The sequence below is a fragment of the Pinus tabuliformis genome, chromosome 9 (assembly GCF_031772625.1).
Source record: "Pinus tabuliformis cultivar Carrire ecotype Pingquan chromosome 9, CPIR1, whole genome shotgun sequence".
NCBI lineage: Eukaryota > Viridiplantae > Streptophyta > Pinopsida > Pinales > Pinaceae > Pinus > Pinus tabuliformis.
Genome location: NC_142307.1, coordinates 573,551,284 through 573,564,305, shown reverse-complemented (window position 1 = coordinate 573,564,305; position 13,022 = coordinate 573,551,284). Strand labels below are relative to the sequence as shown.

At 35.0% G+C, this 13,022-nt stretch overlaps 1 protein-coding gene across 2 annotated transcripts; it reads left to right on the top strand.

The window, feature by feature from the left end:
* Nucleotides 1-2,290: 2,290 nt before the first annotated feature.
* LOC149149850 (uncharacterized) lies at nucleotides 2,291-6,759 on the top strand. 2 transcript variants are annotated; one of them, XR_016262946.1, is made up of 4 exons: nucleotides 2,291-2,576; nucleotides 2,696-2,780; nucleotides 5,332-6,158; nucleotides 6,195-6,759. XR_016262946.1 is itself a non-coding variant. In XM_089440944.1 (3 exons), the coding sequence occupies exons 1-3, from the start codon at nucleotides 2,559-2,561 to the stop codon at nucleotides 5,997-5,999; spliced, it is 771 nt and encodes a 256-aa protein (XP_089297070.1). In that variant the 5' UTR covers nucleotides 2,291-2,558; the 3' UTR covers nucleotides 6,000-6,759. The 2 variants fall into 2 exon arrangements, 1 of the variants encoding a protein (XP_089297070.1); XM_089440944.1 differs by having other exon boundaries at nucleotides 5,332-6,759.
* The last annotated feature ends 6,263 nt before the right edge of the window (nucleotides 6,760-13,022 follow it).

The window sequence follows — 13,022 nt, the reverse complement described above, 5'->3', positions numbered from 1 at the left end:
TAATATATTTGATAGTAATTGCTTATTGTTTAAATTGTATTATTAAATGTAGAAATACCTTATATCAAAGATATAGAAAGTTAAAATTTTTGGTATGAGCTTTTGTTTATTCAGAATACTCAATATCGTAACATGATATTAACAAAAAAAATTCCATATTATAATTTTTGATAATGTAAATTCCAAAATACAATCTCAATGCCAAACAAAATTTAAATTCCATACATTTTTAATTCTAAGTCTTTTGATATTTTTCTACTTGAAGATTCATTGGCTCCATTGAAGAAGCAGGTATCTTCAGATCAAGTTCTAATAAGTCAGCCTTTCTAACAAAGTTTCCAATTGAGAGAGACTAGAGAGAGAGCAATGAGCTATAAATGAGTAAGCAAATCACCCTCTTGTATACAATAAGGGTGTCAATTCCTAATGATGCGACCTTGTTTACTAATTGGTCCACTATAGAATTGTTATGCTTCAAAACATAGACCATTATGAAGATGAATGTGTAACATAATGATCTTGAAGTTCTATACTATGATCAAATTGAAGGTTTAACATAATAATCCTATAGTTCCCTATTTGATTAGATTACTAAGATTGAATTAGATTAATTGGAGTAGTAAAATAGAACATAAACCTTTACATAGTTGTTGGTGGTTTACAACATGATACCCCTAATTTTAAATAAAATTATAAAAAAAAATATACCAAAAAAATAACTAAAACCTAAAACATTTAAGCTACTCAATTTTTAAGTGCACTATGAAAAATTTATTATTTATATAGTTGTAATTTCGTAATTTATAATTTTAATGATTACAAGCTTATTTATGCTTTCGAAAAAAAATGTTGTAAAATGCTATTAGTTAAAAAATATATAATTTTGAACTCCATTTTATATCAATCTGTTTTATGAAATGAGTATAATGGAGAAAAATATAATTTTGAATTCCATTTTATATCAATTTAATTTATTAATTTTTATTATAAAATTTGTTAAATTATAATTTTTTTCATCTTAATTATAAATATTGATTGATGAGCATAATGAAGAGAATTTATAATAGGAAATGAATGAATATAATTTATAAGATTTTATGAAGTATGATTTGGTTTTGCTTAATAATTATTTGTCCCCAAATCATTGTCCCCAAATCATTTTACTCATTATGAAGTATTGTTTAATTTTACTTAATAATTATTCATCCCTAAATCATTTTACTTATAATATAAAATTAAAACATATAAATTATAAATAAATAAAACTATATTAAATATAATGTATTTTTTAATTTATTATTAAAAAATGTTTAACTTAAATCAAAATTAAAATTATCAATTTCTAAATAAATAAATAGTACCAAACTATTATACCAACATTTAAATATTAAATATTTTAATCTATATCTAAATTTATTATAAAAATAATAATATCACATATTTTTTTAAATAGATGAATGGAAGACATAAAGTTATTTGTCTTAACACCTTTTTTCATGAAAGGATAAGCTTAATAAAAACTGAAACATCACAGAAATGAGGAAAACTGAAACATCACAAAGATACCCATCAAATTACTTCACATATTATAGACTCACTTTACCAACATTTATGCTAAGAAAATTGTTACAAAATTTGTATGCTTTGCCATAATTTGTTGCTTATAAAATTTGTATGCTTTGCCATCAAAGAGAATCCGTTAGAAACAACTCTTTATGGACACATTTTCTCGGCTATAAAGGAGACTAAATTTAGGTCTAGCTTAAGGGCAAAGTAGGCTTAAGTCATCAGAATCTTGGCATCATTGGGAACAGTGCCCATACTTTTCACCTCGAACACTGCCCTTCAAGATCATTCTCAATAAAATTTCATGGCCCATCCAAATAATTTTCCATCACGAAGAAATAATGGTTTATTCAAACCATTAGTATCACGGCTTTTGGGTTCTCCTGGTCATGCCCTGCTTTACATTTGTCGGTTGGAATATACCTGTACAACGTCCCTTATTTTTTCAGGGAAAGCAAGAGAAAGATGACAAATACCATTACAAATGTCTGGTAGGCCAGTAACCCCCCACTACCCCTTTGGCTGAGGCACCATGGACGGCGGGTAAGACTTATCCTCCCTAATGTGACGTGGAATATTTAAAGCCAGTTGGCCCTAGTCATCCCTGGAATGAATTGATAAAACCAACTTAGCTTTTAGACATTTTGGGGTACAGAGAAAAGAGAGTTTTTGTAATATTATTCATGGCTGATGAGGAAAAGGCATCAGAATTCAAAGAATCCAAACAAAAGTGGTGCTTTTATTTGAGTTGGCGGTTTGGACATAGAATCGAATTTTCCATAACATTCGATCCACGTTATTTTTCTGATCTTTTTTCAATATTCTATCCCACCCCAAATATTCTATCCCAGCCCACCAATCATCTTGACAACTATACATTTTGTACATTTCACACCTCTGTTTATATATTGGAGAAGCCAATACTTTGAGGGTAGCTTGCAGTCTTCGTTGATCTGTTCAGCTTATGGTTTTCTGCTAAATCGCTTCCACAAATGTCGATCCATCTGGAGGTCTCTTCTATCTTCATGCTCTGTGTTGTATTGTACCATAGATGGAGCTTTTCTGCTGAGATTCTGCTGTAATTTGTTTTCAAATCTAATTATTGTGTTATAATTGTTATCATGTGCAGAGACCTCTTATAACTGAAATACAAGTCCGTATGGACTGTAACGGCTGCGTTCAGAAGATACGTAGAGCTCTGCAAACTCTTCAAGGTAATAAAAATTAGAACTCGAAAACTTGATTATTCATCAAAGATGTATGTCCAGATGTAAATTGCAATTGTATCAACTAAACTCTGGATATATTCATATACAATTTGTGGATTTCAAGGTTGCTAGGTTCAAAGTTTTCTTATTTGTATGAACAAGATAGACAAGTCTTGCAACTTTTCAGTGTAAAAATAGTATATAATATAGACTTCAGTTTCATCCTTTCCCTGCTTAATAGTATATAATATAGACTTCTAGTTTCATCCTTTCTCTGCTTCCTTTAAGCAGTAGCAAGTCTATTCAGTAATTCATAGGTCTATTCAGTAATTTATACAAAATTAAAGGGAGAGGGTATTTTTAGAAGACATTTTAGTAACAAGTCTATTCAGTAACTTGTAGAAAATTAATGATAATGGGTGGTTTTAGAAAATTTTGGTTTGGTTTTGGTTTTAAAAAATACAGATTCCAGAAAATTCATGATAATGGGTAGTTTTAGAAAATTTTGGTTTGTTTTTGGTTTTAAGAACACATACCAATTGCGCAGATTCCTGAAAATTCATGATAATGGGTAGTTTTAGAAAATTTTGGTTTGTTTTTGGTTTTAAGAACCTATGTGCAGACTCTATAGTCACTCCAATGTTAAAATGATTATATAATAGGCAATACCTTGTGGAATACCCGTGAAATATAATAAGCTTTGTAACTCAAACTGAAAATCAATGAATCCGATCATGCTCATATTTGGTGTGTTCGACTTGGCTGTTCAACTTCAAAGTGAAAGTCAAACTACAAAAGGAATATCAACGGTCTGTGACCATGCTCACATTCTGTGTTCAAAACGGCTGTTTAATCTCAAACTCAAAATCAAACTTTGCTTACATGGTCATGTGGTTGAGTTCATGAGTTCATGCCCAATGACTATATTTATTACAGCTCCTAAACCTTAAGCACCATAGCAAACTGAGCTTAGTTTATATGAGTTTATTCCCATGTTCATATTCTATGTCAGATCAAATTAGGCATCTTAGACACATCAGACTGAGTTTAGATAGCACTCTGCTCATGTCCATATATAGCATAGATCCTTACACCCTTACACTCAAACTTGAAAGTACCTATTAAAATCAGTCCACAGTTTAAAGTGCTTATCTTGAACATAATAACAAAGTAAGTTTAAATAAAGTATGTGAGCATGTTCACATTCTATGTATTAGTATTGGTCCTTAGACTCAAAGTGCATATCAAATTCAGACTACAGCTCAAAGTGGATATGGTTATATATCTACCATAGATCCTTAAAACTAAAGTGCACGCCATTTTCATTCTACAGATCAAAGTGGATAAGGTGAGGAATATTACTGTTTTTATATATGATATTAAATAAATTAGTAAGATCTATTTTAAATAAGGATTTAATATGAGCTGAGAGGGATCCAATTTCTTCACATGCAATTTTTTTATGAATTGATATTCTTTAAATATTTTGTATAGTTATTTTATTTTTTATTTTTATTTAGGTCCACATGAATGAAATTTCAACTTTAATGACTACGGCCAGAGTTACACATCACACTGGGCTGTAAAATAAACCTCTTGACTCAATTAAAAAGTTTACTTTAGTTTATCACTATTTCGTAATCAAATTTTCTTTTAAATAGTAAATAAGGTAAAGAACATTACAGTATTTGCATATTATATTGCATAAATTAGAAAATTTACCTACTTTATCATGGTTCGTAATCAAATTTTCCTTTAAAATTGAGAGTGCAATTAAATATATAGGTGGGTATAAGTTAGAATTGAATAGAAGGTTTCAGATTTAATGGGATATGTTTAGTAATCTTATTTTTGAGATAACTTTAAGATTAAAAAAAAAATGCTCTAAAATTATATTATATTGTATTTATTATTTTTTGAATGCAGATTTTTAATCTCTTCATTTCTTTTAACAAGTCCAAGACATTAAATTTACATCCCCAAAAGATTAACAATATTACTCTGCGTCAAAAATCAAACCTTCACTAAGAATGAACCAATATGAGCCAACATCATCCAGATGAAGAGAGTCCACTACTCTTATAACTAACTATAATACAAATTAATAATAATACAAATATCATTTCACATAAACAAAAATATTTCCTTAGTACTAAAATATATCACAAATCATTCAAACAAATTGAAACATACACAAATACATGAAGAAATATATAACCAAATTTAACTATAATATCTTTGACACAATATCTATTTCACGTAAATTACCTCAAAAACAATTACTTGGATATCAAAAGTGAAATATACAGAAATTTAAAAGTTCTAAAATTTTTGAAAAAACACTTAATTTTACTGCAGATTAGTCTCAGTGTTACTTACTTCAGAAACTTGGATATTTGAAAACGTTTTATTTTTATAAGTTACGCTGGATAAAATATTTTTGAAAAATTTTAATCAAGATATGTCATTAGAAATGCCGCATCAACGATCACTGTTCTATTGCTTATTGCGGGTCACATTTTTTAATGAATTATTTAATTGTTTGGTTTGTTTGCAGGTATTTATGACGTTTACATAGATTTCCCCCAACAAAAGGTGACGGTGGTAGGATGGGTTGATCCAGACCTATTAATGAAGGCCATAAAGAAAGCCGGGAAAAGAGCCAAACTGTGCAGCCACGTACGCGATGAAGAAACGGTCGAGAGAGCCGACCCGGCGGCCGCTTCTTCCTCAGATCCGACGACCGTAACAGAGCAGCCCGCCAACCCAGCAACAGAAACGGTAGCGGAGCAAACCGCCGGAGACCAACCTCCGCCGCCACCAGCAGAGCAGCCGCCCGCTGAAGCAGCACCCGCCGATGCTCCGCCGCCAGAAAACGCAGACCAACCTGCTGCGCCAGCAGAGCCGGCGCCGGAAAATCCAACTCCGGAGCCACTCCCCGTTCCTCTCGACCACACAATTCTGATCCGAAACGGGCTGGATGGGTATCAGGTGGCGCAAGAACACTTGAGGGACGCAGATTATCGTTATGCCAATGAATATTACCCTAGGTCATATAATGTTCCCGAATATGCCGATGCTCAACGAAGGTATAATCGCAGATATATGGGTGGGGAACAGTATTACTACACTAATGGAGTTCCCATGAGGCAAAATGCAGCAGATGGCAACAGGTTCACCTCCCTGTTTAGCGATGAGAATCCAAATGCCTGCTCCATAACATAAGCTCATAAAATCTCATCCTGCTTATGTTTGAATTGGAGAATTCAAATATTATGCTTATGATGATGGATGCAGGAATTACCAATATCTGAAATGTTTTTCTCCAACTTTTTTGTTCTGCTCCTAATAAATTTCAACTCTATCAAGAAGACACAATTGTAGGTTCCTTTCAACTCTATCAAGAAGACACAATTGTAGGTTACTCTTAGTAATACAATCAAGATCCTTGTGCTGGCCAGAAATGGTTGGCTGATATGCATGGAAAGCCAAGATGCAGATCAGATTAGATTCCAGTTGTGACGATTTGGACATGTTATTCCAAGGGACAAGTAGTACCTGCAAGAAGACAAGAATGTATCTATGCCCCCACTGGATTGATCTGACATGAATGGAATCATATCCCATGCCATCACTGAAAATAATGGCCGACCAGGAAACGAATCATCTCTCTTTTTCGGTTCTCCAGTATTAATATATTAATGCTTGAAGCGAGAATCTCAAGTTTGTTGTATACCAGAACTTTTTGATATGCCTTCTGCGACAAGGAATTCTGTTCTTTGAATAAATTAAATAAAGCAGAATGGAATTCGACTTTGAGGGTATCACTTTTTGGACGAATGGATCGAGTATGTGGAAAGGTCATTTGTTCTTGAAGACTTTGATTCCATTCAAAATGCAAACTCATATTTGTTCTTGAAGGCTTTGAATCCATTCAAAATGCAAACTCATTGTTATTTGATGGGCAATACGAGATGAACTTTTACATCATAGTTTTAGAGAGAGACAATGTTTAGAGGTGCTAATTTTTTTTGGATTAGAGGTGCGAATTTTGTTATATTGATGGACGATACGATTTGAATTTTTATATTTATCATAGTTTCAGAGGGATAAAAGGGATAAAATGGTTAGAGGTGAGCTTTTTTTGGAGAATAGATTTGGGAAAATGTTTGTATTTTTAGTAATTTGATTTGATTTATTTTGGTTTATGATAAATTAGGATTTAGATTAATTTAAATTGGTTTAATTGTAAGTAGTAATGTCATATTTTCAAATTATTATTAGTATGCATATATTTGAGATGATTTCATACTTTAAAGCAATGTAAAATAATTAATATACTGAATAACAAATAATTAATAATGTAACATGTGTCAACTCCACGTTAAACATGGATGAAACTACAACAAATATAACATGGATCATAAATATATTGAATAACAAATAATTAATAATGTAACATGTATCAATTCCACGTTGAACATGGATGACCCAATGAAAATACAATACTCACTAGTTTAAAAAATAAACCTTTGTTTTGAAATTTATTTTAAATGGACATCTATTTCTTTCATAATTAAATTTAAATTTAAGCTAAACTTAATTTAACTGCAAATTTTGAAATAAGTTGAAAATCCAATACATTAAATTTCTATAATATCTGAGGATCTATAATCTAAATAAGATAACAGACTCCTAACTTCACTTCTGTCGATCAAATTTTAGATAAAAATAACGAACTTCAATTAAATAGTCACTCATAATAAACCTGTCTACACTTTTTTACATAATCGTCGCTTGAACTGGGCACTAGAATCCTCCCTTTAATAGACCTTCAGAATTGCTAACAACCATCAACCCATTGTTCAAATCGCAACAGATTGTTTCAGGTAGATTTGTAGACCCCAGAATACCCTTCTATCGCAGTACCCTCTCGGTTCCTCCGACACAGTCTTATTTGCTTTAATTCATGTCATAAAAGAAAAGCCATACGTACTGGTACCAGTCGACTGAGTGCCCGTTCGCTTCCTCCAACATACTCTTATTTGATTTGGTCATATTATGCTCAACCTTGTTCATCGAGAGTCCCACTTTTACATTACCTTTTTATTAATTCCTTTCTTCGCTCATCTGTGTTGACTCAAATCCCATTCATCCAATAAATGCTAAGTTGTATTTTTTCGTGACGTTATCCTGTATGTGTTTCATTAATGTTCATATAATTTTTTCCTTTTATAGTATGTATGGTTTTCTTTTGCCCCTTTTTTTCACCATCATACTCTTATGCCTCGGTCATATTATCTTCATATTATACATCATTAAATTTAGTTTATGAATGATTATTTTGCATTCCATTAATAGTAACATGTTTTTCTTCCTTTGTGCCATAACTTTATGTCACGTTTGTGCTTCTCTCTCACACTTCATTATATTTCATTTTCACTTCCTTCAACATGTTTTTTTCATATGGGTCATATTGTCTTTATGTTGTGTCTGGGCTTATCCTTCTACACTCATTGTGATGCGTATTCTACATCTACTAAATTGCATACACCATTCTATGTATGTGTTGACGGTGTTGGACCCGTCAACATTTATGGGATCTCCCTGGTATGAAGTCTCAATTAGACTTCACACCGTTTGGTGTAGGAGTCCCATCTGGTATGATGGCCCGGTTGACATTAACTTAAAGGTTTTCCTTAGCTCTTTCTTGTCAGTACATGAGAGTGGTCTACTTCGTTTTCAAGCATTGAGGTTCACGTGTCTCATGAGTGCTAGTGTTACTTGTGTCAAGGTTCTTTCACTGCAGAGGGAGAGGGTGGATGTGAGTCTCCAGTCGAAAGGGAAGAATCCAACTCTGTCAGAGACACACAACACAATAGGACATGGCGCAACTTCCGACGGAGTAGTCCACACTGATACGGAAGTCACAAACACACGAGAAGGGATAGCATGTACAACACTCAACAGAGTAGTCCGCGCGAATGCGACAGTCGTTATAACAAGTTTATGGAAAACGTTTTGTCGAGTGTCCAACGAGGCAGCCCACATGGACAAGACATCATTAACAACTTATACAACAAATTTTCATAAACATACGTATTAGAACAACCGAAATAGTTCAATTGCTTTAACACAGGTTAAAGCAACATGCATTACACGTGTTCAAAGATTAGTCTTACAAATAATTACAGTACATGTGTGAAAACGTGCTGGTCTGTTATCAAGCTTTTGAATTAAGCAAAAGTTTCAAGACACATCGGTACACCATATATCATGTAGATTTTTGTGTAGAGTTTTCTTCCGGAATCATCGCATCCATAATTGTTTGAATCAATGTTTTGAACCATCCATCGTGGCTCATCATTAGGATAGATCAGTAAGCATATAAGATAGATCTCGATGGAATGAATAAATAGAGGTATGAGCCAGTGATAAAAAGGGAATGAAGGTAGCCGACCATATATCACTAACCCCATAAGCAGGGCGTTGGAGCCACTGTTCGCTCCTCAAAGAAAAGACTACAGACTCTCAAGGCTATGTGGGAGGAGCCAAGGTGAAAAGTATTTTGCATGTACAAATGACGGGTATTTATAGCCAAGGGTAAAATTGGCCCTTGTGATTGTTCAACTTCCCTCATGACTGTTTGACTTATTTGACTCTTCAAATTTACATGACTCTTCATATTACATGTGGGTCTCTTGGACTTCCACGTTACACTACATTGATTTACAACACTGTGGCCCACAGTAGTGATGTGGCCGAGATTACTCATGACACGACTCGACACGACAGTGTTGGTATGTTCATGTTGCTGCTAGTTTCCATGTCAAGCTACACTGCTGCTGAGTGATGGATGTGCTCTTGATGTATCATAGATTCACCTCTGCATGCCAAGGTGTGCAGAGTCTTCGATGGTCTTGGTGTTCACTTATGTCACATGTGCACATCACTCCTTCGCTTATACTTTGGCATGCTTCACGTGTTCGTTCGTTCGCGAACAAATATCTTTGCATGCATTCTTCGTTCGTCCATTCGCGAACAGATCTCCTCGCATGCATTCTTCGTTCGTCCGTTCACGAATAAATCTCCTTGCAAGCGCTCTCCTTGTTCATCTCCTTTGTCGTCTCGTCATGTCTCATCCATGTACCTGTATCTGCAATCACTCATGATGAGATGACATCAAATCTAGAAATCTCCTAGTCTACCATGATGCATTATATTTCACCTTTGAATGTAGGTGACTGGGAGAGAGGAAGGCTCTTAAAACTGCACAAGGCAGATTTCAAGTTGGGATGTAGGCTCCGGGCACTGTTGGTGAAAATTGCGCAGAAGTCACTGCGAGACTAAGATGGACAATCCGGATCAACAATGACTATCTACGGGATCTGGCTCGGTTGGAGGGAAGATCTGTGCAATTTCTTGAGAGAAGCAGTGCAGGCAGCAGAGGGGGTTGGCAGCAAAAATTGTGCAATTCCTCTCGTGAGCTGGAAGCAGGCTGCAGGAGGCTTGCTTGGAAAAAATGCACAATTTTTTTAGGGAGCTGGCAGTGGGCTACGAGAGCATTGCTGGAAAAAACTGCGCAATTTCTGGGAGGCTGGCCTACTAAATATCATTGTGCAGTTTTTGAGCTAAGCGGGATGTTGGGCAGCTCAATGACTGCTCATGAAAATTGCGCAGTTTTCTCGATGAGTAGCAGGCTGGCTGACTAGGTGACTGGCTAGAAAAACTATGCAATTTTTTTATGGAGATAGTGATGGGCACATGGTGTGTATTCGACATGTTTGCGCAGTTTCTTCAGTGAGCAGAGTGGGCATGCTTGGCAGCTTTTGCGCAATTTTTTGGAGGAGTGAGGCTCAAGGTCACTGCCTGGTCAAACTCTCTAGTTGACCAGTGGGAGGATTACTTGATGTGCTTGTGTACAACGCAAATTGAAATGACCTGCTAGGAAACTTTGCACTGTTCTGGGTCACAATTGGTCGAGTCGATTCCAGGGTTGCGCAGTGCAGGCTGCCTGGGAAGCAGCTTCAAGCTTTGCGCAATTTTGGGTAGCAGCACATAATCACTGAGAGCTGAAATTGCGTAATGCATCTCAACAAATGTCCGACTGTTAGAGGTTGGTTCGATTGAAAGAGTTTCAACAAAATGACCAAGTGTGTGAATGCATGACTTCGTACATACACGACCTTGTGAACACACTCTCAACTTGACTCGACGACAAGATGTCTCAAACCATCAAGACAACATATACTCAGTGTGACTGAATAACGATGTGAGTGACAAGTGCGACACTTGTGATAGATCGTTGAACAACTGAGACGACGCTTGCGCAACAATGCATACAACTTTTTGTGTGAGTGCGATGAATGTTTACTGTTGGAATTATGATATAGGTGTTGTCCTTGATGGCAACTCACTCATATGACAATTCACAGTGCAACAGGTTAACTTACAGATCAGATTCTAGAGATTGAAGAAAGAGAGTGGTTTAAGAGGTATATGCTAGTTCACTTTGTCCAAGCAGTGTATACACGCGATTTACCAGAACAAAAGAAGCATATAATGTACACACGCACTCCCACAGAAGGCAAAGCGCATACATGTTGAAAACCATGGTTTTGGTCCGAGGTATTTGGTCCAAGGTATCTTTGGACCATGATATTGACCCAAGGTATTTAGTCCATGGTATTTTATCCAAGGTATTGGTCCTAAAAAGATTCGGTCCATGATATTGAGAAAGGCAAAAAACTATATAAAGAAGAGAGGGTCATAAGGCCAGATGTGCAAGTGAATATGATTCTAAGGAATACTTCTATCTGAATTATATTTTATGTTGCAAGGTTATGTTTGGGACTATATCTAAAATATTTATGTGCACCTTGAGTTCAATATTGGATCAGGATCATGAGACCTGAAATGACTTATTCTTGAATGATCTGATATTGGTTGAGGTTAGATCTGATGTTTTGCATCTGTTTTATTCGTTATCTATCATGATTTGGTTTTGTCTGAAGTCTAGAATTGCAACAAAGTTCTGAGTCAATATTTGTAGATATGTAGCAGGTTCATCTTGACAAAAGAGCATATACACGCAGGTTCTATTCTTTCAAGTAGCGTATACAAAAGAAAAGCTTGATGTTGAAAGATGATTGATCTATCAAATCAATATTGCTGATTTATTGCTGCTACTATTTTACTGTTGTATGTCAATGAAGTATTGCTAGCTATGAATGTAAATCTGAATGCATAAGGAGGTTGATATTTGATTGACTGTATAAGTGAGAAGAAGTGTTTTTTGTTGCGTGTCTGTGTAAAGTTCTGTAAGTTGACAGTAGATGTTTAGTACACTGCTGGTTGGTACAGTTTGTGATTCAGAGATTTTATGATTCATAATCTTTAGAGGTATATGCAGGTTGGGCTAAAGGAAGCGGCATATACACGCAAGTTTTCTTCATTGAAGTAGCGTATACAGTCTAACACATGAATTTTTGAGGTTTCAGTTGGTTCTGAATGTTGATACAGGTTTCTAGGTTCAACACAGTGTTCTGATGATAGTGATCTGATTGTTTCAGATTAACTGCATGTTGGTTGATGAAGTTTGAGTTTCTAAATTTCTAATGGGTTATTGTTGAGTCAAGGTCTTTATATGTCTTGATATGTGCCACGAGCATCCAGTTTGAAAATTCATGAAATGTGGTCCCTGGTGGAAGAGTGTAGTTTTCTATAGGCTGACACCTATGTATTAGTAAACATATTGGCTAGTACAAGAGCTAGGGGTTGTAACTCCCTTCTAGTAGAAGCTGGAGAATGAGAGAAGGTTGTAACCTTCTGTAGGTAGAAGCATGCATACTAGTATGAGTATGCACTAGTACAAGATTGTAAACATATTTTCTTATTATTAAAATAAGACAGAGAATACAACAGCAGGTGGTTTTCACCCACATTGGGTTTCCACCTTAAATATTGGTGTTCATGTGTGTTGCTTATGTGTGATGCTTCATTCTACTTTTACTGCTGTTAGCGCTTGAATTTGGCTTCAGGCTGAAAAAGACAAAATCCAAGGCAACATCAAACCACTTAGCCTCGTAGCTAGCCCTACGGGGACAGGAGAGGGCTCTCTCTGGGTCTATCTCAGCAAAAGGTCTTCAAAGGGCTGAGATGACCTAATAAGGAACACTGATTTTAGGCTAGTAAACTGATGGGGAAAGTTTGATTTTAAATTTTTAGGGTTTTGTTGGAAATCTGAAC